The 27,109-nt window shown below is 37.2% G+C and overlaps 1 protein-coding gene across 1 annotated transcript; it reads left to right on the top strand.

Moving 5' to 3' along the window:
• Positions 1-2,636: 2,636 nt before the first annotated feature.
• LOC133399542 (solute carrier family 28 member 3-like) lies at positions 2,637-16,314 on the top strand. The gene is given in 18 exon segments (XM_061671109.1): positions 2,637-2,714; positions 4,077-4,153; positions 5,964-6,055; positions 6,166-6,355; positions 7,225-7,369; positions 9,447-9,560; positions 10,630-10,707; positions 10,790-10,870; positions 10,967-11,047; positions 11,134-11,259; positions 11,662-11,789; positions 12,752-12,842; positions 12,844-12,921; positions 12,995-13,192; positions 13,991-14,072; positions 14,154-14,252; positions 15,286-15,400; positions 16,194-16,314. Coding segments are annotated over 18 exon segments (1,974 nt in total).
• The last annotated feature ends 10,795 nt before the right edge of the window (positions 16,315-27,109 follow it).

Here is a 27,109-nt window from a genome sequence, read left to right on the forward strand (position 1 = left end):
TGAATCCATGAATGATGGATCCAGGATGCAGCCCACATACGGTAATAACCAACTTGCACTGGCCCAGTCTGCAGGCCAGAGTGGAATGGAAAGGCTTATTTGTCCGCGCTGGACTTGCCTTGGGCAGCGAAGGAGGAATGTCCTCGTGGAAAAAGAGGGAGAACGAGGAAGAGGAAGAGGAAGAGGAAGAGGAAGAGAGGGAGGAGGTGGTAGCGGTGGTGGTCATGCTTTTAGGACGTTACATTTTTGCCGGTGGGCAGCCACAAAGATGCTGTTGTGTCCCAGACAAAACAAAAAGTCTATTTGTATATCATCGAATATGCTATATTTTTGTATTAAAACAATTGTCTCTTTTTTTAATACCACGTAATGTCACAAAATGTACAATGCCACAAAAATGCTGTATTTGGCAACAAAAAGGAAATCTATGTCATCGAAAAAAATGGTTTGCCACAAGAAGCACTAAATGCTAATTTGCCACAAAAGGGTTACATTTTTGAGGAAATATGCATTTGTATGTATTGCATTTTGCCATAAAAATACTATGTATTTTGAACCTCTTTTATTTCTCCAACACTTTTTTTCTGGAAAATATATAACCTTTTCTCACACATCTACATCTTTTTAAAAAAAAAAAAAAAAAAAAATTCCTTAAAGAATTTTCAAAAGTACACAGCCTTTTTGTAAGATACAGGATTTTTTTCCCTCCAACATCTACATATTGGACTATTCTCAAATTGATGCCTTTATTTATGTTTTTTTTTTTTTTCAAATCTATGTGACTTTTGTGATATGTACTACATGTGACTCCTGATCAGTTTGTACATACTGTAGGAAAAATAGGTAAACCGAGGATTGCAACACCTCCATGACGTGAGGATAGGGGTTTGTAATTGCCTATAGGTGCCACAAGATGGAAGCAAAGCACTTAAGAGGATCATAAAGCATCAACACCATGCATCGAGCATGTCTACCATCATGCAACCATGTCACATAAATGACTGTATTCTGAGGTTAAATGATTCAAAACAAACAAACAAACCACCAAACAACTGTTATTATCGGGAGAGAAGCAGAAACATACCTTCACTTTCACGTTTGACTGTGCAAAAGGTGCATTCAAGGACAGCCAACAAAACAGGACATCTCAAATGCAGATGAACAAAAACACTATCAATAAATTAAACCTTGCACCAGGTGCCGATGACAAAATAATACTTTCAGTGTGTCAGTCTGAGCACAAAAATAACAAAAATCCTCCTTTCCCCCCCAGAATGCTGTGCTTTGCTTGAGGCGTTTGCCACCAGAATAAGATGTTATTATTCCTTCTCAAATCAGCCCTGCTCCACGTTTCACCTTTTGTGTGACAGCCAATGACGTCACACGTCGACACGCTTGCTCCTCTTCCTCTTTTTTCCTGCTGCTGCGGCTTTAACATGACGTTTGTGGTGACGCACGGACACTGCTGCTGAATAGAGCAGTGTAATTATGGACACACACACACAATACACTCCAATGTGTGTCCATGGCTCTAATTAAAAGGTTGTCACAACAAGAGAATATTGCGACTAATCGTGTCCTTCCTGGTGAAAAGTGACGGCTCCTCCAACCATAATGAAGTATGGCCGTCCATCACTATTGTCACTCCAAGGTCCTCTGTGATAAAGCTTTGCAATCATTTTGTCAGTGGAAGTGCAAATGGCAGCGGCCTCGAACACGTGACCTGTATTTACAGTAAGGTGTCATAATTTCTGCAAACAAATCATCCATTACGTCGCTGTGCTCCATTTAGCACTAATTGCATTTTGGATTGATTCAGTGCCTTTACGCGTGACACATCAGGCCAATTTTTTCCTACCTATATCATTATATACCCTGGCAGGAGACATTTTGATTTCTTTTTTTTTTTTCAATTCATACATTTATTTTGTAAAATATTTTGCCCTCCCCAAGTAATATTATTTTTGCAGCATACAATTTTGTAATAATGAAATGTTATATTCATTTGTATTTTATTTCTGCTATTTTCATTTCTTTGTCAATGCTTTGTCAATTTTAATATATTGAAAGTATTTACAGTATAGGCCGAATATGACAACGTATATTTTAAAATATATATTATTTTAGTTTATTTTTCTCCTTATTTTAGATTTGCTTTTAATTAAATTTTCTGTGCAGTACTTTTAGTCATTTAATTGAATATATTGTATATATTTTAATTATATTATATTATTTATATTCTATATTCTATATGTATAATTATATTCTTATACATGTTATGTTATGTAATGTTATGTTATGTTATGTTATGTTATGTTATGTTATGTTATGTTATGTTATGTTATGTCAGTGAATTGATGGCATGGCCTTGAGTGAAATGAGCTAATGTCAACAACTCTTCGCCTGAACGTGTTTGTTTGACAATTACTGAGAAATTATGAAAATACTGCACTCTTGTGGTGGTTGATGACATCGCAGGAGGTGGAAAGAAAATAACCTGAGCGACAAGGAGGGTGGAGAGAATCAGGATAAGGGTGGAGCGGGTCGAGCCGATATTTCGAGAATGTGCGTTTGGTTTCTCCTGTGCTGCCAATTAAATGTTAAATTTTGAGCAAAAATAAACTAAAATAAACAAAATGAATATTAATATAAATATAACGGAGTTGATTGGGGGACAAAAACGCGGCAAACACAACAGAGCCTTTGAGGCAGAGGTAGGAACATTATTACATTCTTGTCAACTATTTTTTGGGGAAAACAACATGAACATGGCTTTTTCTTAAATATACATACTTTCTGTCTTTAGGCAAGTTTTTTTTCCTTGGAAAGTATAGTCATTTTTTCCCCCTCAAAAAGATAACTTACTGAAATATTCAGGGGGGTTTTTTTGTTGGTGGAAAATGTTTTTTCCGAGAAAAAAAGGTTTGATATCACATTTTTCTTGAAAACTTACAACTTTCTTTCGCAACAAGATTTGCGTTGAGATGTGACTTTTTTTCCTAAATATACAGTCTTTTGGGGGAAACTATCCAAATTTGTTTACCCTCCAACATATAAATAAACAAATTCAAAATATAATGCTTTTTTTTCTATAAAATAATCTACCTTAAAATATATATGTGACTTTTTAAAAACTTTTTTTTCTTAAATGCACTTCCGTTTTTCTTGGCAATTTGTTTTTTTTTTAAATATATGCAACATTTTTCTGGAAAGTACACCACATTTTTCCTTAAAAATATATTTTTTATTAAATACTAGTGCAACATTTTGTTCCAGAAAAAAATAACTTTTTTCTCACCATAAAAAATAACTTTTAATAATAAAAAAATTTAAAAAAGTAAATAATAATAATAATAACTTTTTCTGGAAAGGGGAAAACTTTTTTCCAACATATTGATCTTCTTGGTGGAGGGGAAATATGCATTTTTTCGCACGTCTGTTGTTTTCCCCGCTCTTAAATATACTTCTTTTTTTCATGAAAAAATACCCTTAAAATATATATTTGTCTCGAATGCAGACACATTTTCTTTCATTGAAAATATGATTTTTGTTCTTAAATATGCATAATTATATATTATATATGCATTATATCAATATTTTTTTCTGTTAAATATACAACTTTTTTGCACCATAAGCATCTTTTATTTGGAAAATATACATTTTTTTTCTTGAAGAAAAGGCAGCTTTTTTTTTTTGTTTATACTTAAAAATGTGAGTTCTTTCTTAAATACAGGCACATACACGATTTTTTTTTTCTTAAATGTGCTTCTTCACCCCAAAATATACTGCTATTTTCTTGAATAAAAAATGTCAGATCTTTTATCAATATTTTTTCCTTATGTTTTCAAAAAGACATGTAATGTTAGCATATGCAGCATATGACTTTTTGTACAGTCTGCTTGCTGATGTAATAGAACCGTTTGCTGTGTTGTCACTCATTTGCCTTCTGTGTATCTATCTGCAGCACATGAGCCAAAACCTTGTGTAAACATTGATTACTCCAGTTTGTACACATACTATCCCCAGGCTCTGTGTGTATGTGTGTGTGTGTGTGTGCGCGCGCGTGTGTGTGGCAGAAGCAGGTGCCCGTCGATATGGACTCCGACATTGGTGAAGATGCTGAGAAGACGTCGTAAGGGCACAAAAACAGTTTGTGTATCTTTATTTTTTAAGTTACATTTTCACAGGCCCCTTCAATACATACACCATCATAATGAGGATGCAATACAAGAGCTGTATCAACCCTTCAGCCTTCATGAAAATGATGATGATTCTAACCTTTACATGTAGACAAACAACAGTGCACACACCCTCCGTGGGGTGTGTGAGACTAAAAGTTGCATCTGATCTGATCATTTCATATTTACAGAGTCTAATTATTATTTTATGATTTTTGTTTGATGGTGTGCCATTGAGATGCCATGTGCCAACAGCATGATGCTGTGTATCACCAAAATAATAAAAAAAAGAAAAGAAATGTTTTTTTAAATGACTTTTCCTTGCAAAGGCAAAAAAAAAAACCATTGTAAATAAATGAAATAATAAAAGATTATCTACGTGAAGAAAAAAAATAAGACATACATTTAAAAAAAATACATGACAAAAATAAAACAAGTAAATTTTGTCATTTTTAGATGAATAAGATGATAAAAATAGTATTTGAAAAGTCATAACAATTACAACAAACAACATTAACACAAATTTGTTTTAAATGATTCCAAATAAGCAAAACTTTTGTAAAAAAAAAAAAAAAAAAAAAAAAAAAAAAAAGTTTCATAAAAACTCAAATAGGAAAGAATAAAAAACAAAAAGAGAGTACAGTACCTTTTAAAATGGAAATCAAAATAAATAATGTTTTGTAAAGATATTATTGGTCATGTTTTTAAAAACCTCAGAAAATAATTAAAAATCAAAAAAGCATTTGAAAGTAAATGAAACAATATCAATATTGATTCTCTATGTAAATACATATACAGATTAAAAACGAAAGGACAATCTAATACAAACAATTTATATTTTTGAGGTCAGAATCTAAACTGAAAAAAATGGATATAGTGGTGCAGTGAGATATGAGTGCCTTGACTTGCAAGTTTTTCGAGATAAGGGTTGTCGCTTGGCTGATTTCTTGTTTTGGGATACAAGCAAAATCTGAGATCTGAGTGCGCTTCATAGGCCTGCCGCTAGATGGAGGCAAGCAAACCTCACAAGTAGCCACCAATAATTCACATCGGTTTCCTTGCAGTGGAAGGTCACTAACAGTTGGTGGCGCTAATGCATCTTTAAGCTGGTTTGCCAACCACAATTAGACCCCAAAGAAGAATAAAAGGAGCCGAAAAAAAGATAACACAATACACAGGGTACCACGAATATGAATAAAATGGAAGATATGCCAGCGTACTGTAGCAGCTAATCGACACGCTTACATGGCGGCCACATTGGTGGGGGCAACGTTGCCATCAAATGTACTTTGAAAATAAATCATAATGTGCTCATTTCTCAACCGATTTTCATGAAGTTGACTTTTTTATTGACATCACCATGTGCGATTAATTCAGAACACTTGAAAACAGAACACAAAAAAATATTCTTACATATGAAAGCTTATTCCCAGTTCGCTTGCTGTGGCCGAGCGGCACCGTGTGCAACCGTATGCGACTGTACAATATGCAGGCATTCTTGTTATTTTGGTTTTCATGCCATTTACAATTGTGGGGCGCGTTGACACATTGCCCCCACAAGTTCAGTATCGTCGCAGGCACGCAGTTGAAAAGGGGCGTGTCATATCTACCTGTTGTTCATTTATATGTTAGGTACAGTCATGTTTTGTGCGCACATTTTTTTATTTGAAGGTTTTGTGGAGAGCATAGCACTGTGTGATCTACACAGTACTATACTAGCTCACGCAGGGGTACCTAATACTATTAGCTTTTCCTTCATTTGCTATTCTTCTTTTGGGCATGCAGCCTCCTGCTAAGGAAAGCGGCGTCACTGAAAGGCTTTTGCATGCAACACCGAGACGCATTGGGGCTGCTTCTGAAGCTGCTTGTTGCGGCAGGTGAGTGCTCTTTGTTCAAACTGGAGGTGTTACCTCTGCTGTAAAAGGAAGTAAGTCACTGCAGGTATGCCCCTGCAGGTGATTATTAATTAACTGGGCTTGTGTTCCAGGCTGGGTTGCCATGGTGATCGCGGCCTGCGTGCTGAACTTCCGGCGGGCCGTCGGGCTGCTTGTCATCTCCTTATTGGCGCTGTTCTTCCTCGTCTGGGATTGGACGATGGGGCGCTATGGCCACCGGATATGGGAGGGGCTTCTTCCTGTCAGGGAGTTGGTCAGCACACACTGGATACGAGTCAGATGGTGAGAAACGACATCTGAGATGTATTTGATGTGCAGTAAAGTATTACCAATAAGATGATGCAAATGATCCGAATCATTAAATTCGATTTAGTTTTTGGGGTAAGCGTGGTAGTGCCCCATCTCATCCAGCAGATGGTGCTGTGAGGAAAATAAATCATACAGTGTAGTGATTCATTTGGTAAATTCAAATGTATCGTAAATAAAATCTCTTACAGTTCAGGTCTTGGGAGTAATTCCTTTTTTTCTCCAAAAAATGGATTTTTCTCTTGCAACTATTCAACTTTTTTTTTTTACAAATTACAAAACATTTTACCTTATGAATATGCCATTGCACCCCCCCCACATCCCCACTCAAAAGTACAGTGCATGACTGTTTTCTCGAACATAAACACATTTTTCAAAAAACAATTATGACTGTTGACATTTTCTTATCTTGGAAAAGAAGCTTTTTTTCTGTAAAAACACATTTGCTCTAACATATTGGAGGAGTATTTGTTAAAAAAAAAAAAAAGAATGAGATGTATTCTTCAGTCAATATGTTTTGTCTTACTCAAATATGACACTTTTTTAAGATATATCTTTTTCCTCAAAAACATGTGCCTGTTTTCCTGAGGTACGCAAAATTCTTTTTGGTTTCCTGAAAAGTGATTGTGTTGGAGATACGAAGATTCCGCCTGACTCCGGCGATCTACAACTTTCTGTCAAAAATAAATGCCTGTTTTCTTGAGAATCCTCAAAATAATTATGCCACTTTTTTTTTCTTATAGAATCCCCCCCAGAATTCTGCATCGAGCGCAGCAAATGTGTTCCCCAGCACTTGTTGACGTTCGTGCAGGCTGCATTTGATTTCGCATATGTCGTCCCTGCAGGCTGATATACGCGTGGGTGCTGGTGGGCCTCGTGTGCTGGCTGGTACTGGACACAGCCAAGCAAGGAAAAAGACAACTGGTGTCTTTCTTCGGTCTGCTTCTGCTCATCTTTCTCATGATGATCTTCTCCAAACATCCTTTCAGAGTAGGTGGCGCGCACACACACCAAACGAGACACAGAAAAGCTGCTTCACGTGTTCATTTTCAGCAGAATGGACTATTGCAACAGGGGTTTTACAGGTCTTAACTAAAATACCACTCCTGCTGGGTGAGTTCTTACTGGTACCAAGAAACTGGACCGCGTCCTGAAATCTTTACACTAGTTTCCTGTGAGTCACATTAATAGATTTTAAAATCTTACTGTTGGTTCAGAAAGCTTGGAAAGATCTTGGACTTGAAGAGCCCTCAGACTTACTGAGCGTTTCTAGACTCAGAAGGAAAAAAAACAAAGTGAAGCAGCATTGTGTTCTCTCTGCTCCCCAACGGTGGAACAAACTTCCAGAACACCGGAGATTTGCTGAAACTGTCGGCAAATAGAAACCTGGCCGGAAAACTTTATTGTTCACTGCTGCTGTTTCATAAATGAAAACTATGATTTCACCATTTTGCTTTTATTCTGTGATTTTCAATGTCTTTTGTCCTGTTAGTGCACAGGTGTCAAACTCGTGACCCGGGGGCCAGATCCGGCCCGTCCCATCCTTTCATGTGGCCTGCGAAAGCAAATCAAATGTGTCAACCTCCGTGATTCTAAAATCCATGCTAGAATTTCACATTTTCATGTGGAATACATGTTGAGATATTGCAAAAGCATGTTTTGTTACCCAAACCCCTTTTTGTACAGTAACTTGAACAACAGTAAAAGTATTATCCTTGAATTCTGATTTCAAAATTACTTATATGTAATAATATGATGAGGCAATTAAACATTTAATATTCAACACGTCCCTCTGAGGGAAACCGTAATCACGATGTGGCCCGTTACAAAAAAATGAGTATGACATCCCTGTTTTACTGTTTCTCTTTTCATTCATCCTGCTTTTACGTGTGGGTTTATCTTGAGTTTCAGCTTCTAATTCAATGGCGTTTTGAATTTCTTTGCATCAGTAAAGCACGATGGATTTGCCTTGTGTAAGAATGGTGCTATACAATTGTGTAAAGTGCAGAAATGAACAGAGAAAAAACATCTTTTAGATGAATGCTTGTCTAAATGAAGGTTTAGTTCCAATTTTGACATATAGGTGGCAGTCCATTATTGCATTCATCACTTTTCCTGAAACCAGGCTTCACTTCCTACAAAAAGCTCCCAGAAAGTAAGGTCCAGAGATTGATACAAGGCCAAGAAAATAAGTGCATTTCGGTATAAGTGAATGTTATCGGTCATCTTTCATGAAATATTGCTAGGTTTGACAGAAATAAACAAAATTGAAGAAAAAAACAAATCTGTAAAAACAAGTGCAGGTATCCAGATTAAGTAATCTTTGCCCTTTAAATCACCAAGATTTTATTGTGGCCATAAAATACCCTAAGAGACCCTTTAAAGTCATTTTTGTGTTTTGATTTTAAATACATTTCATATGTTTAAAGATGTGTGCGGAAAACATGTGCTACCACTGAGAACAGTTTCATACTGAATTATAATAATTATAGGGTAAACTCGTTCACCATCTCAGTTGTCCGGATTTTTGGGGCGGTGCTAAAAACGTACCAGGCGCCCTCATTTTAGCTGTGGCAATTCGGTGTAATTGCAACTTCATTCGGAACATTTCTACCACAACAGCACAACAGTTGGTCGTCAAGCTATGCGTCCAACGCAAAAAAAAAAAATAGATCAGACTGTCACAGTATGCGTTTTGTGTATTTTGGGCTCGTCTCTGCAGCCCGTGAGAGCGTGTGCATGGACCGCAGCGATCCGGGAGAGACGGCACGTATTTGACTGAAAGCTGGAACAATGTGTCGTTTCTTCAATATTTTAAAGCCTGATTTCTTATACTGAATTTGCCGATTTTCTTTTACATTTTTTTTTTTTACATTTTTTTTAATTCATTCAAATTTGGTAGACTTGTCAACAACACTCTTCTTAGTGGTCTGTGAAATTTACAAGACATTTTTTGGGGGTCACTTCACAGCGTCTTTCCTGCAAAATGACAAAAAAAAAGGGAGTTGGCCCACTCTCGGTCTCAGTGGCTCAAATGAACCCAATCTGCTGTATGCGTGTGTTCTAGTGGTCCTGGCAAGCGTTGTTCTGTGGAGTCGGGCTTCAGTTTGTTTTTGGGCTTCTCGTTTTAAGGAACTCCTTTGGTTTAAAAGCGCTGGAGTGGCTCGGCAAAATTGTGGAGGTATGCACACACACACACACACACACACACACACACTTGTGGTTCTATGTGTCAAGTAATCCAGGTTATCGGTGCCAAAACGCTAAACGGAAAAAAACTTGTGTAATCATGTCAACACAATCTGTGGCTGATCAAAGATTCAACGAGACATTTGTCACTTTTGAAATCAATGAGTCCACAAGAAAAAGAAATAACAGGAACAGAATGGGTTCATCATTTAGGCCAGGGGTGGGAAAACCTTTGCGCTCAAGGGTTCACATTTTATTTTTAAGACTGTCGTAGGCCAAGTCATTTGAGAGGAGCTACAAAAATTTAAATACATAGTAAATAACCAAATATTGATTGAGAAAATGTACAATAGTATTTATAGTGCATTTATTTGTAATTAATTAAACAATGATGTGATAAAATACTGTATAGTCAAAAATGTAAATGTACTATATATGTAAAATGATCTCTTTTACTTTTTCCGATTATTTACAATAAATTCATTAACCAATTATTGATTTAAATCAATTTAGATCAGGGATGGGCAAACATTTGTGTTCTAGGGCCACTCTTAATTTTTAAAATGGATAGATGGGCCAGGTAATTAGTAGATGAGATTATTTAAAAAAAAGTTCAAATAATAAATAACACCCCAATAATTACAATATTTTTATTTGATTGTTTAATTAATTTAAGCATATTTAATTCACAGTTTATTTTCATAAAAATAAATAAAATAATGTACATATCAAATGATTTAATTCATATTTTTTATTTTATTCACACTAACTAAATTAACCAATTAAACAATGAAATCAATTAATAGACAATAAATAAAGCCTGTATCAATATATTTTAATTAACCGATTTTAGGCAAAACAGGATAAGCAAATGAATGCAACAAAAATGACAGGACTCTTGATAATATCATATTCAGGGAGCAAAAACATGGTGCCCGCGGGCCAGTTGCCTCGTACTACATGACGATGATGCGTTATATAAAATCTTAAAAATATAAAATACATTTTCAAGTGTAGTTGATTATTGGCCATAAACGTGTGACAAAATGTCCTTTCCGCAGAACTTCACAGGCTACACAGACGTTGGCTCTCGTTTCATCTTTGGCGACAATTTCCAGGAGCACTTCTTCATCTTCAAGGTAAGCTCAACGTGACATTTACTCATCGAAAAATATGATGAAAGCGTTGTCGGTGTTTTTATTTTTTATTTTTTTTGTGCAGGTGATGCCCATCTTGATTTTTCTGAGCACCGTCATCTCTATGCTCTACCACCTGGGCTTTATGCAGTGGCTGGTTAGCAAGGTGAGAAAGCGGTGGCGCAGGCCAACGGGTGAATACGAAAGCAAAGCATTCACCCAGTACGCGAGGAACACTGAAGATCGTGCTTCCTGTCGACAGATCGGCTTCATAATGCAGGTTACCATGGGAACGTCTCCCGTCGAATCAATGGCCGCAGCTGGAAATATCTTTTTGGGGCAGGTGTGTCGCCATGACAACAACAATACGCCACCATCAAATCCTCCTCCGGCTCATCATCATCACCGCGTCAAATTAACGTGTTTCAGACAGAAACCCCCCTGTTGGTCCGACCCTACATCAGCGATCTCACCCTGTCCGAGATCCACGCCGTGATGACAGGAGGCTTCGCCAGCATCGCCGGCACCCTCTTGGGAGTCTTCATCTCCTTCGGGGTGAGGAAAATGACCAAATGCACGTGGAAAAAAACAACAAGAACAAAACACTAAAAATAACAATAATAAAATCTACCTCATGGGTATTATTAGGGGACTTTAATAGGGCGCTCATTAATATAAATTGGTGCCTTGAAATAATTGGAAATGCAATTCATCCATTACAGCCCACCAAAGAAACACCCCAAATTCATCGTTTTCATCCGAAAAGTTCGACTGAAAATCTCCAGATAATTGACACCCATCGTACCCCAAACATTTTTGAATAACATATACACACACACGTTTAATTGTTTTATTTTAACCTATTTTATCTCATTTTTAATTGGTTTTATATGTATAATAATGATATATTATTAGGATTATTATGTATTTATTTATGTATTTCCTTGTTTTTGTAAGGTGGAAGCTAGGCACTTGTTGACGGCGTCATTGATGTCCGCTCCCGCCTCGCTGGCCATCTCCAAAGTTTTCTGGCCAGAGACGGAGACACCGAGCACAAAATTATGTCACGACGTCAAAATCCAAGGGTAAGAAAAAACGAAGTGTGAAGGCAAATAAAGATTAGAGTACAGTTAAAACCCCGCTATTCAAGGGGAATAGGGACTGTCGCCCGCCCCCCATCATTTGTTTTATAATTGCCTATATTAATAACGCAAACCCTAAATACACCACAAACTCTGATCCCAAACCACTTTTTTTTAAATTATTATTTCAAACTCATCTTAAAACATTACCCTTAAAAATAAATAGCTTCCAGCTTATTGATGTCGGGTGGGGTGGGGTAGGGGGGAATGTGCAGGAGGTGATGTTTATTTTTTCGGAGAAACCTTCCCTCTGTAATTTCTGCTAACAACCCAGGCTAAACTTAGCTCCTCATAATAGTTGAGATGTATCAACATTCTTCCTCCTTGACACCAATGACTACTATCCTCTTACCCACCTTGTGTCATTTTAGGGTATTACAGAAAGAGTACAAAAAATGCTAATATGTTAGTTTTCCAGCAAACAACCTAGGATAGGTTAAAAAAAAATGTGAATAAAGGACTTTATGAGTCACGGATGGCAAATAGGCAGGAGTTCACTACTTGTACATACTTTAGACTTCTTCACCATGACGTCACACGTGGCAATCGCGCCGATGGCACCACGAGTCAACAAACTCTTCTGTCATTCGACCACGCCAGAGAGATTGAGAGAACAGGGTAAACGGCTTGAATCTTCTTCTTGAATCATCTTCTCTACCACAATGGTGTCAAGTGACAGTCAAAAAGATGTTACACCAGACCCAATGGCGGCCATTATTCACATTTTAACGCGTTGATTCAAAAATAGACATGGTGGCAATTCAAACATAGTTAACATGATCATTGAAGGACTGCAATGAAAAGCAAATAGGCCAGGAGAGGATCCACAGAAACAAAAGAAAAAACAAAAAAAATAGGTGAGTTTGTGTGTATTTTTTTTTTCTAATGTTGACTGTTTCCTTCAGGGGGAGCACTAACCTGCTGGAGGCAGCGTCGCAAGGGGCCATCTTCGCAGTGAGCCTGGTGGCCAACGTGGTGGTCAACCTCTTGTCCTTCACTGGCGCTGTTGGCCTTCTTCGACGGCGCCCTGTCCTGGCTGGGCGCCATGTTTGACTACCCGCAGCTCAGCTTCTCTGTAAAGGACGCACACAAAATGAGTTCAAACTACCGTCTGTAAAAATCAAGTCAAACTCCTCCCCTTCTTCCAGCTGATGTGCTCGTACATTTTTATGCCCCTGGCGTTGATCATGGGAGTTTCGTGGGAGGACAGCTTCGTGGTGGCCGAACTGGTTGGCCTTAAGACTTTCCTCAACGAGTTTGTGGCCTATCAGAAGCTGTCGACGTTGATCAAGAGGCGCAAGGGGGGCGGGCCGGAGTACGTCAATAACGTAAAGCAATACATTTCTGTAAGGTTGGCTCTTTTTTTTTTGCTCTCTATATACCATACCTCTAACCCCAAACCCCTGACTCAAACCCTAACACTCTAACCCTTACCCTTTAACCATAACTCTATGCCCCAAACCCTCTTCATCTCTGACTTCTGCATATTAGGCCATAACCCCTTAAATGAACCCAAAATCTAACCTGAAACCTGAAATCTAACCCTACCATAACCCCTAACCCTAACAGCAAGTCTAACCCTAACCAAACCCCTTAACCCGAACCCTAACTAACTCTACAGTAAATCTCCAGCCTTAAAACCAACAATACGCTGAACACTAACCCTACCCAAATCTCTTATTCTCTCTCTTATTATTCATCTTAAACCCCCAACTCTAAACCCAAACCTTTAACCATAACCCAAACCCATAACACTTTAAACAATAAACGTAACCTAACCTCTAAACCTAGCACTACTCTGACCCACAACCAAATTCCCGTGCCCAGTGATTCTGATGCAGTGTGGTACCACTAGTGGTACAAGGGCTCCCACTAGTGGTGGTACTTGGAAGAATCACTGTCTAAGTAGAGTTTGGATGTATTAGTGGCTCAAAATAATATGAAATATACTTAGGAATAGAATGTCGCTCTCATTTCTAAAACACATAGGCCTACTACACTACTATATCTTAATGTTGGTCATGTTGATGGTACTTGGAGAGGTAAGTTTATATTTTTCAAGGTGGTACTTGGATTAAAAGATTTGTCTTGAAATACATATGTATTGAAATACATATTAAGACGGTATGGCTTTCCCTTCACAGGTCCACTCTGAAACTATCGCCACATACGCTCTGTGCGGCTTCTCCAACATCGCCTCGCTGGGCTTGTCGATAGCAGCGATGGGTGAGATTATTATTATTAATATTGTCGTCATCATCATCATCATCATCATCATCATCATCATCATCATTATTATTATTGTAGTGTCGATGGCCCCCGAGAGGGAACGTGACATCTCCTCTTGTGGCCTGCGATCCTTGATCGCAGGCAGCGTTTCCTGCTTCATGACGGCCTGCGTCGCAGGTGACTGCCTACGCTTCAATCATAGTTCACGCTTTATGAACAATGAATATCATTTATGAATCCACACACGGCGACGGAGGCTTCTTAGTAAGTGGGAAACAAAAGATTTACTGTTGGGTATGCGCCATCACTTCCTACAGTCAGATTTGAATCATCCTATTGGGAACATATTTACATGAATATTCACACGCATATGTCATATTATTATGACTAGACTGAAGACATGAATAAATCTGGGATCCATTTGTCCCTTCACTTAGCGTCCCTTCTTTGAATTAATTAGTTATTATTACTTATGATGATTTTTTTTTTTTGTTAGCTTTTTGGAACATAACAGCCCATAATTGCAGCTGCGGTGATTCAATGATCATTTAAAAGCACTACAACAACAGTGTTATGATTAAATAAAACAAACAATTAAAATGATTTTTTTTTTTAAAGCAGTGCATGCCGTAATCCACAAAAATAGTAATACAACAAGTACATCAATTCTATTTACTGGTTTTCACATGAAAGTTTAAAGTATATGCCGAACGAAATATACACATCATAGTCCGTTTTATATTAGCTTGTGTTGAAAACTTCAATAAATTCCCACAGAATATAATTACAGTACAGTACAAGCCTTTTTAGTAACATTATTTTTGAAATAAAATATTGTGTTGACATTTTCATGACTTTAAAGAGCATTGACTTAAAAATGCAACATTCTACTTCCTCATTTATCTATGATACATTACAAGATGTTTTGAATAAATTGCATATACTGTCGGTTTAGTTACTTCATTTTTTTCCATTTTCTTGATTTCAAAAAACAATCAAATTAATTTCGACCTACAATTTAAAATATTACTATATATTTATTATTTAAATATGTACAACAATTTAACCCCAGTATATGACAAGATTAGTGTTTAGATATTAAATAATTGAAATAATTGTAGCTTATTTTATGAAAATGATTGTTACATGTATATACTACTGTACTGCATTTGTGTGTGGTGTCTGTGCATTTGTGTGTGCGTGTTTGCAGGCATGCTGTACATCCCCCAACTGGAGTGCCCGCTCTACCTCAGCATCGCGTTCAACAGCACCAACGTGACGGCAGCCACACAACTGCTCACCTGCTGCACACAACTCTACAACAGGTATGAATATCTATATATCACCAAAATATGTAATGCTCCATATTAAATGCCAGGAGAACTGTAAAAATCTTCCGTTCCGCTTATCCTCACAAGGGTCGCGGGCGTGCTGGAGCCTATCCCAGCTATCTTCGGGCGAGAGGCGGGGTACAAGCGTGTGAATGGGGCAAATTAAAACAGATCGGTTTTTTGTTTTGTTTTGTTTTTTTTCAGTTTTTTATCTGGTCTCGCGATAGCGCAGATTTTCACCTATTGCCCCGAAACGAACAGCGGATACAAATTTAATTCATTCCGTGACCACACTTGTAACTCAGAACACTTGTATCCCTTATCATCTTTCCCTATTGAAATTAATGGAAACGCCGTTACTTCATACCAGCTCCCCCCACCCCCAAATTGTTTTAAAATGTTTTTTAATAAGAAAACTCTTATTAACTCTCTTATTAACACTCTTTAATATTGTACTTTGTAAAAACATACATTAATCGTATAATTAAATCGAATGTCATGAAGAAATTAAACCGTTTTTGCAAAATGTTTTTGGCTTCAATTCGATGTACATAGTGCTGCTCCTTCTGGTGTGTGCCCCTTGACCACCTCGGGGCACCATAACACAGACATTCGGATACTTGGATCCTCAGTAAGCTGCAGTAATATTAGATGTTCAGAGTATAGAGAATACAGTATATGCCTGTGAATATTGTTCTATCTGTCTATGTGTTACCCCGCTGTGTTTTACGACACAAATATGTCGATATTCATCCTAAACTGACGTGTGTGTCTGTTTGATTGTCAGCGTGGCGGTGCGTGATCCGTGGAACTTCACCCTGAAGGAGGAGTTCAATGAGAGCAGTATTCAAGCGTGCTGCGCGCTCACGCCGTCCTCGTCACACTTCAACTGTAGCTGGCTGCTTTAACGCACCAATGACAGCGCGCCTTATGTATTATTTGATGTTGTGTTATGTTTACATTGCATTTCATGAACGGATTTCACAATGAAGCATTGAGGAATATCCAACATTTTTGGTTTTGTTAAAAAGAGTTTTTGTCTCTGTGAACTGTGTACTTTTTTTTTCTCTCTTTAAGACAATGTCACATAGAGTAAGACTAAAAGGTCCTATAGAGAAACTCGTTCTGTCAGACTTTAGATCGTGGAGCATCAGGGCACAAAGCAACTAAAGATGAGTCATGAATATCAAGAACAATGTCCGAAGGTAAATGTTCGACATTCGAATTGTATTTCTGTTCTTCGCTCTGCTGTTCCCGTTTCAATCTTTCAATGTTAGCGACAGAAAGAGGAAACAAAGCTGAGATCTTGAATCATAGTTTAGCGTCCTCTGCAAGCAGAGCAAAGTAATATTCTTTGTACTTATACAAGGACAGTTGAGTGCTTCACTGTATTTTGTCCTGATCTCGAAACTGAAAGTGAAGCACTCTTCCAAAAACGTCTCGCTTGTTCAGTTAGCTGATGGACAGCTACAGTCTACATTGGGGGAAATTAAAAACATTAGACAATTTAATACACCTTCATCAGTTCATCTTCCGTTCCGCCTATCCTCACAAGGGTCGCGGGCGTGCTGGAGCCATTCCCAGCAATCTTCGGGCGATAGGCGGGGTACACCCTGAACTGGTCGCCAACCAATCGCAGGGTACATAGAAACAAATAACCATTCGCACACACATTCACACAAACGGGGCAATTTAGAGCTGTCAATTAACCTACCATGCATGTTTTGGGGGATGTGGGAGGAAACCGGAGTGCCCGGAGAAAACCCACGCAGGCACGGCGAGAACATGCAAACTCCACACTGGCGGGGCCTGAATTTGAACCCTGGTCCTCAGAACTGTGAGGCAGATGTGCTAACCAGTCGCCCACCGTTCCGCCATTTTAATACACTCACACACACACACACGCACACACACACACACACACACACAATAAAAAATTGTAATATATATATTTTTTTTTTATAAAAAAATTGAGCCAGTGAAGTTATTATTTAAATCTGCAAAATTTTATGACGTCCAATACAAAATAAATGACAATAGTAATAACATCTGAGATGATTCATTTCACAAATATTTATTGTGGTTGTACTGCAGCTGGCAAAGATTTTAAAATCATTTATTAGACATTTCTAACTGTGCAAGTCATTTAGATTTTCTGCAGTTCATGCCAACTTAGTTGCAAAATTGTAGTAAATATAAATATATACCTTTAAAAAAAAATTGCTCTACATAGAACAATTTGCTATTTACACTTTTATCTATGCTGTATATTATTATTATTATTTTTTTTTTGAATTTTGTATTTTTAAATATTAATTTTGAATCACTTGGGCATGATTTAACCACTGACGTGTTTGAAAACCGTAATGAGATGGCGCTGCATCTTGTGAGTGTAAATACTGTATATATATACTGTATACACTGTATGTATATTTACGGTAAATGTAAATGTAAATATGTAACGGTGGATGGCACTGGGCTTCATTTTATATTTTTTTAATATAATACCGCATCTATCTGCATTAACAAACATGCATACAAACACACGCATACAGCACACTAATACAGTAGCAAAAGGCATTGGCATTGATGAAATTGAGTTTTGAGCAGAGCGTGTAGCTGTAATGTAACACCTGACCACTGGGTGTCGCTAGTGTGCTTTTTTTTTTCTTTTTTTCTTTTTTAATCGCTCCACAATGACACAAGGGCCTGACTGGGTCCTCTCACTTATTAACAGCACCGACGACATGTTCGTTCATTGAGACTACAGCCGCACAAAATAATGCCAGTGGCACCATGCAGTGCTCACACACAAGTGTGACATCAAAGAACGACTGCATTTATTCCAGGAGTAGACAATATATGAACACAATATATGAATTATATGAACAGATAGATAGATCGATCGATTACTACCGATTCGGAAAGTCCTGGGCAGATTAGATACTGTACATATGGCAGCACATAGAGGCTGACATCTAATTTGATAAATGAGGAAAATCCTACGAAATGAAGACAATAAACTGTTGGGAATAAATGAATCCAATTTTAGTGAACTATCTGACTTTGGGTTGTAAATGTAGGCCAGTGCTTCTGCTAGTATTTTGGCAAGCGGAGAAGGCCTCGCTGGCCCTGACCTCTCACCACTGTGTTCGATTATTGGAGAGCGAGCAGTTTGGTGTGTAAGACACATTAGAGACATTTATACATAAACGCCAGCGAATGCAACACCGGTGCGCCTCGTTTGTAATTCTCAGAAACAACGCGGCCCGTCTTCCCGCTCACGCGCACACATTTCCCTTTCTCGGAACACGCGTGCGTTTAGCGCCGTGTGCCCTCCTTCCTGTGTGTGTTGTCCCCTGCTGTGAGCACGCACGCACACACACATGCACTCTGTTTACATTGTGTGGAAGCCAGGCAGGTGGTCCAACCAGGTCAGGGATCAGACCAGCAGAGCATGATTCCCGTTTATCCTGAAACCAACCACTTAACAGCCCAAAGGCCTTTTTAAAAGCTACCAAATGCATCCTGAGCACACCCTGGCAAACATCCCCTGCACACTCTCACACACACAAGTAGACATTTAGGAAGGACTAGTTCTCCAAAAAATCTAGGTTATTATTATTATTATTTTTTTAATTTCTTTTTGCTACTACAAATGTCTACATGTTTTAAAGCTCTTGATGTTCCGCGCAGCATGTACCGATTGTACAGCACACTGATGGTTTTAGACCGCAGCTGCACTCACAATCATTCAACCGCCCTTGGAAATGACATTTAGGAGGAAAGCAACTTGTGATTTCACCAAAATAATGTGGCTGTGTTATTATGAGAATGGAGTGGTTGTACAACCCATATTCCAATGAATGTTTCTCCAAAACCTGTATGTACCTTTCAGCATTAATGGTGCCTTCACAGATGTGCAAGTTACCCATGCCATTGGCACTAACACGGCCCCATACCATCACAGATGCTGGCTTTTGAACTTTGCGTCCATAACAGTCCGGATGTTGCTTTTCCTCTTTGGCCCGGAGGACACGACGTCGGCAATATTCAAAAACAAATTGAAATGTGGACTCGTCGGACCACAGAACACTTTTCCACTTTGCATCAGTCCATCTTAGATGAGCCCAGAGAAGCCGGCGCCGTTTCTGGCTGTTGTTGTTGATGCTTTGCATAGTAGAGTTTCAAGTTGCACTTACAGATGTAGTGCCAAACTGTATTTACTGACATTGGTTTTCTGAAGTGTTCCTGAGTCCATGTGGTGATATCCTTTACACATTAATGTCGGTTTTTGATGCAGCGCCGCCTGAGGGATCGAAGGTCACGGGCATTCAATGTTGCTTTTCGGTCTTGCCGCTTACATGCAGTGATTTCTCCAGATTCTCTGAACCTTTTGATGATATTATTGACTGTAGATGAAGGAAATCCCTAAATTCCTTGCAATTGTACGTTGAGGAACATTGTCCTTAACCCGTTCGACTGTTTTCTCACACACTTGTTCACAAAGAGGTGAACCTCGCCCCATCTTTGCTTGACTGAGCAATTCAGGGAAGCTCCTTTTCTACCCAATCATGACACCCACCTGTTCCCAATTAGCCTGTTCACCTGTGGGATGTTCCAAACAGGTGTTTGATGAGCATTCCTCAACTTTCTCACTCTTTTTTGCCACCTGTCCCAGCTTTTTTCGAACGAGTTGCAGCCATAAAATTCTTAGTTAATGATTATTTGCTAAAAACAATACAGTTAATCTGTATGAACATTAAATATCTTGTCTTTGTAGTGTATTCAATTAAATATAGGTTGAACATGATTTGCAAATCATTGTATTCTGTTTTTATTTTTGTTTAACACAACGTCCCAACTTCATTGGAATTGGGGTTGTATAAAGGGGAAATAAGGCATACTTTTATGAGAAAGAAGTTGTAATATAAGGAGGACAAATAAACATTTTAGGCAAATAAAATCGTAATGTTATGACAGAAGACATATATTCATATATTTGCTTTAAATGACAAGTCAGAATATTACAGTGGAAATGTTTTTACAAGAATAATGTTTTATTTCAACAGGGCAAACAAAATTATTTTAGGAGAATAAAGATTCTGAGAATATTATGAGAGTACAAATCCTAATCTCAGGAGAATACATTTGTAATAGCATGACAATAAAAAGTGAAGTTTATAAGAATAAACTTAATTTTACAAGAATAAAGTTGAAACATAACTTAAAATACATATTTTAGGAAACTGAAGTCATAACATTATGATAATTATTTATAAAAGAGCAGAATAAAGTCATAATATTATGAGAGTAAGCATCATGATTTTACAGCTTTAAGGTTGTCATTTTATGAGGAAAATAAACTCATAATTTTACAAAAATAAAGTAATACTATTACTGAAAAAGTGAAATTTTAAAGGAATAGAAAGGTTGTAATACAGTGATGAAAAAAGACTAATTGTACGAGAATAAAGTCCTAATATTAAAACAATAAAAAAATAATAATTTTATAAGAAAAAGGTAATATATTTGGGGAGGGAAAATACCTTATGAGAATAAAGTAGTGTTATGAATAAAGTGGAGTGGTAACATAATGAGGAAAAATATACTTGAAAAATAAATACCATTAATATTTAGAAAAATAAACGTCATTTACAAGGAAAAAAACGTAATCATTATAAAAGAATAAAGTTTTAACATCAGGAAAAAAAAATAATTTTAGGGGACTAAAGTCATGATATTAGAAACCAAAAATCTTAATTTAACAAAAAAAATAAAGTTGTAATATAATAAGAAAAAAAATATTATTCAAGGAAAATAAAGGCATATTGCGAGAGAAAAAAATAGAATAAAATTGTAACTTTACAAGGAAAACATTTTGACGAAAAAGTGAAGAAAACCTAATTTTACCAGAATGAAGTTATAATAGTAATATAATGAGGAAAAGAAAATTAAAATTTGTGGAGAAAAGGTCATAATGTTATCAGAATAAAAAGTGTAACTTTACAAGAAAAACTCAATATTTTAGGAGCATATAAACCATAACTATTATTGTGAGTAAAAATCTTAATTTACTAGAATAAAGTAAACTCAATTAATCAGAATCAAGTTGCAATATTACAGGAAAAACTGAAATTTACGAGTGAAGTTGTAATATAAGAAAGAAACATATATATAAAATTTAAATAAAGCTGTAATATAAGAATAACAATTTTAATTTTAAAACCATGAAGTTGTAGTCTGACGCAGAAAAGAGAATTAATTTTTTGAGAATGAAGTTGTAATGCTATGAGAATAAAAAGCAACAGTTTTTAGAGTGAAATTTATTTAATGAGGAGAGTAACAGCATAATATATTACAAGACTAAAAATCTTAATTGTTTATCAATTAACTTAATTTCACAAGAAAGAAAAAAAAACTAATCTACAATAAAGTTGGAATATTAGGAGGGGAACATTTTTTTTTTCCAAGAGGTGGCATGGCTCAGGTGATAGAGTGGTCGGCTCCCAATGTGGAGGTTGTCGGTTCGATTACTTGCTCCTGATGATGCGTCAGTAGGCAAATGAGGACAGTGTTGAAGGGCTTTGAGTATTTTGAAGGTTGAAAAGTGCTTTACCAGTAGCGCCCTTTTACATGAACAAGAATAAAGTTGTAATATAATTAGGGAAAAAACATAGGAGAAACAGTACTGATTTTATGAAAATAAAGCTGTAATATTACATGAGTACAAAAAGTAATTTTACATGAATAAAGTAATTATATTACGAGGCCAAAAAATATCATTGTACAAGAATAAAGTTGTGAAATTATGAGGAAAAAACTGTTAAAAAAAATTGAAGATGAAAAATTACATGGGAAAAAACAAATTTTGCAAAAGTAATAAGGACAAGAATACACATTTTAAAGATATAAAGGCATAATATTATAACAATAAAAACTGTAATTTTAGAAGAATGAACTTGTAATATACGAGGGGGGGGGAATCAAAATGTTCACGATACGTCAATGGCATAGAAAGACGAAACAGTAATACAATATTTGTCGAAAATAATTTGCTTTTGGACAAATTAAATGAAACTGGATACATTTCCGCAGCACACCTGAGGAGCTGTGACGGCACACTAAAGTGCTACAGCACCCTCGTGTTTCCCACTGATGCGCACGATCCCTTGTTAGTTCCTCAATGGATCGCTCGCGGCTGCGACAGTTTTCTTGCCGAAGCGTCTTCTGTTGCTAAATAAGCAAATCTCCATGGCGACCAACGGCGCAGAGTGCAGGTGGAGGGCCCTTGAAGGTGCATTAGGACCTTCTCCAATAACAACGTGCATTAGCTAGCTTTGTTTCGACTATATGACCACTAAGAGCCTCACTTGAGAAGCATCCTCAAGTCGTCGTACTCTGCGCGGCGGACGAGCACTCACAAAAGACGTACATGGACATCATCTACATTATATCACTGAAATATCCATTATAATTTATAAAGAAGTAAGTAATAAGAAGTACTAGGGCACACCGGGAAAAAAAATACAATAAGAATAAAGTTGGGATATTACAAGAACGTAATCCTCATTTCAAGAAATTTCATTTCTAATACAGGGAAGCCTGATTTATGACTGACCCAACCGAATTGTTGTCTTTAATGCAAGCAAAAATGTTTGTTCCGAGTTCTAACAATGCTGGCATCGAACTTGGCAACAAGAAGCAATTTGGCAGATAGTGAACAACTCTTCAAAAAAGAAAGCTGTTTATTACCACTTCCAGTTGACCTTTACTGCAGCAAAGATAAACTTAAAACCAAAAGAATTCCACATTGTGTATTTAACCAAAGCACATTAACTTGGTTTTACAAATGTCCGTTTGCTTAATGTTAATTCCAAATACAAAACACGATAGACGTGCTCATGAAACTAGCATTGATGTTGCGGTAATTCTAATCCTTTCAACAACTTATATTTGAACACAAGCGGTAAAACACATGAGTATGAGTACATAAGTATGTCTGCATGTATTATACTGCCCCTAGTGGCCAAGGTTCACACACCAGAATGAGCAACACAATGCTCATTGAATTGATGCACAACTTGAATTCTTTACATTCTGTTATCACGATGTGTTTTGATAAAGTGCAGTGCTGTAGAGTGCTGCTTTTCTTGTTAAAATCTTGCTACAAAATAAATGTTGATGTTTTGGGGGCCGCTAGAACAGATAATGGTCACTTTCATATATATATATATATATATATATATATATATATATATATTTTTTTTTTTTTTTAAATTTTTTTTTTTATTTTTTTAACTTTGACAATTTATTTAAATGGTGAAAGATGATTTGATGTACAAGTGTTTTGCGTTGCAATCCTGGGCATGGAACAAATTAAACTCGTAAGTCTAGGCACCAATATATGCATAACAAATAATTATTTCTGGAATACAAATCTTCTAATTTTCTTATTATCCATTTCTTCTTCCAATTTTATTCTTGAGACATTGTCACTTTTGTTCTACATTGTGTTCTTGGTCAGTTCTGCTGTTCCATCTTACATTGCTTGATTTCATTTTAGCGTGTTGCTTTGCCTCATTTTACTTGCCTTGCTAGCCTCCCTCCTGCCTTGACATTGTCTCAAATTACGTAGCGGATGACACCCTGATAACTTGTTTGCTTGACGCGATGACAATCATGATGGAAAACAGATGCCTACTGATGAGTCATTAATATCAATGTCAATTGTTTCTTTTGCGCCTCGCTTGAACAACGTAATGAAAATGTGAAAGTGAAATGTAATATTTATTTTTGTGTGTTTATTTTTTTAAATATTATTTCACGTGTTCAAACTCTTGCATCCGAAACATGAGAAATTCGAAGCTTTGGTGTTGCATCCCAACAAGCAGACAGAGTGTGATTTTGCATTCTAATGGAGCTCCATTATGAAGACGCCACAATGGTGAATGACTCCCACCATGGTTTTTGCCAATGTGACTGTGCATTCATGAAATACAAATGCACAATTATTTGTCTCACTTCGTTCACCAATGATGAACGATACCATACATATATCTATATCTATGTGTATGTATATATATATATATATATATATATATATATATATATATATATATATATATATTATACCATCATATACAGACATGTCAAAAGGGATATAAAGTTCAGATGTTGTAGTAGGCTTTTACTGACATTTTTGTCGTCATCGAGACATCTATTTTTATTTGTGTACAGCAGTTTGTTTTAGCTGTGGTTGTTTTAAGACTCATTGTAACTTCCACTAACAGCCCAGGCTAAACTTAGCTCCTCCCCAGCATAGAAAGATGTTAGTCAGTCTCTAGGTTCGAGATAGGTCAACATACAGAACTTCCTTGAAAGCAATTCAAACTTTTAGGGTTTTTGGTGCCATCTTGTGACATCTTGGAGGATTATAGAAAATGAGTATGAGTACATAAGTACATAAGTAAAAAAAAAAAAAAAAAAAAACGAGACTACTTGTATGTGAGTTTTCAACTAACAGCTAAGGATAGGGTCACAGAATTAAAAAAAAAAAAAAAAAAAGTAGACGTAAACTGCGGAAAGGCGGAGGTTCTCCTCGTCTGTGTCGAATAAGCTATTAATTGCATTTCTTTTTCTTTTATGATATTCTGATAGGCGGCACGGTAGACGACTGATTAGCACATCTGCCTCACAGTTCTGAGGACCGAGGTTCAAATCCCGGCCCCGCCTGTGTGGGGTTTGCATGTTCTCCCCGTGCCTGCGTGGGTTTTCTCCGGGTACTCCCACAGTTTCCTCCCACGTCCCAAAAACACGCGTGGTAGGTTAACTGAAGACTCTAAATTGCCTGTAGGTGTGAATGTGAGTGCGAATGGTTGTTTGCTTTTTGTTTACCCTACAATTGGCTGGCGACCAGTTCAGGGTGTACCCCGCCTCTCGCCCGAAGATTGCTGGGATAGGCTCCAGCACGCCAGCGACCCTTGTGAGGATAAAGCGGTACAAGAAATTGATGGATGGATGGATATTCTGATATTAGTTTTTTTCACAGGTGAGGTTCACAAGGTTTCATAAGCAAGTAAATGTCCTGTGCTCCAGCCTCAAGAGCCACATACCCAGGTGTCTGTATAATATGCGCACACAAAGCCTCCATTAAATTTCATAGATGCTCATGAGTAGACCCTTTCTTTTGCCAACCTTTAGCCTTCAGATTTTGCAAAAGGTCTCTCGTTAGACCATAGCACCTTGTCACAAAATTTTGGAGGCTTTTTTCTGTCCTTTTTTGTGGCAAATTTCAGCCCAGGGCTTTCTATTCTCCTAACCCACGAGTGGCTTCCATCTCCTAGTGTTGCATCTGTGCTTTATTATCATCTGGGGATTGTTGCTGATGTCCCTAACATTTTTTTTTTTTGGGGGGGGGGGGGGGGGACCACAAAGACTTTTATGTAAAACAACAAGCAAACGAAAAGACTCTGTTGTGTTCAAATTCTGCAGTCTTCAACTCATAGAAACGGAGGTTATGTCGAACTTTAGCCGGCATCTTGAAAGAAAACCTAAACACAGGTAAGCTAACATTAACTTTAAGTCACACCAGCAGATAATCGTTTTCTTTCTGAGATGAATACTCCTGGAAAGAGGTTTTAATTCCACCTTAAATTGGTAGAATTATGAGACCCCCACCATGCAATTTTACGTCACAAAATTATATCATTATTGTAAAATGTCCGTTATGCTTCTCAAATGCAACCAAGCTATTGTTTAAGTTTTCATTTTTAAATACATACAAGGTGTTATATTTTGCAAGAATTTAGTTGAAAACTATTATTGAGATTTGATATTTTTGTAAGGCTTTGGGATGTTGCAGAAACCATATTTTTGGGCTGTCAAGTGTATTTAAAAGAACATTAAAATTAAAGGCAGAATACTATTTAACTGATCAACCTTCTCATGGTTTTTAAAATCGATTGTTATGTTTTGGTCTTGTCTGGACTCCCAAAAGTCTAGGTCTTGTCTTGGTCTCTGTAAAAGTATTGGTCTCAGATAGTGTGGTCTTGAGCCGAACTTGACTTCACTTTACTTTTTTTTTTTTTTTGCGCCGGCTCTCATCCCTCTCCATATCTCCTCCAGGATGCACTCGGCTCCACTTTGAGTTTGACGCCGGCTCTTCGCAGTCGTATCATCGTACCAACAAGTGACGATACTCTCCTCTAATGCATGTCACAGCCCAAAACGCTGAAAACAGCCCACAAAGGGTCCGTATGACAAAAAGGGTGGAAAAGTGCAAATTAAAGAGAAAAAGTACAGGCTGCCAACTCAAATGTGTCATCCTGCATCAGTATGTCGACTGCTCAAATATTTCTGTGAACAACTGCAGTTATTTTCCTTTGTCTTCCCCTCGCAGATTTTTGCGTTGGTTACACCTCTTCTGAAACTGAATGTAGACATTCAGCAAATGTGTTTTGGGCAACAAAACACGTGAAAAATGGATGGGTTCGGACAAAAAGTGTTACCTTTTAAGTTCTGTATCTGTAACCTTACAGAGCATGCATGTACTTTTACGTATTAAAGAATAGACCGACGTGTTCCATTACAAATAATGCTGTCTTCTAAGTCAGTGGTTCTCAACTAGTGGGTGCATTTTTCCTATTGTTGCAAAGTTGTGACCCACTTTAATAGAAATTAAGAACAATAAAGCATTTAATT

This window comes from Phycodurus eques, chromosome 3 (assembly GCF_024500275.1).
Source record: "Phycodurus eques isolate BA_2022a chromosome 3, UOR_Pequ_1.1, whole genome shotgun sequence".
In the NCBI taxonomy this organism is placed as follows: domain Eukaryota; kingdom Metazoa; phylum Chordata; class Actinopteri; order Syngnathiformes; family Syngnathidae; genus Phycodurus; species Phycodurus eques.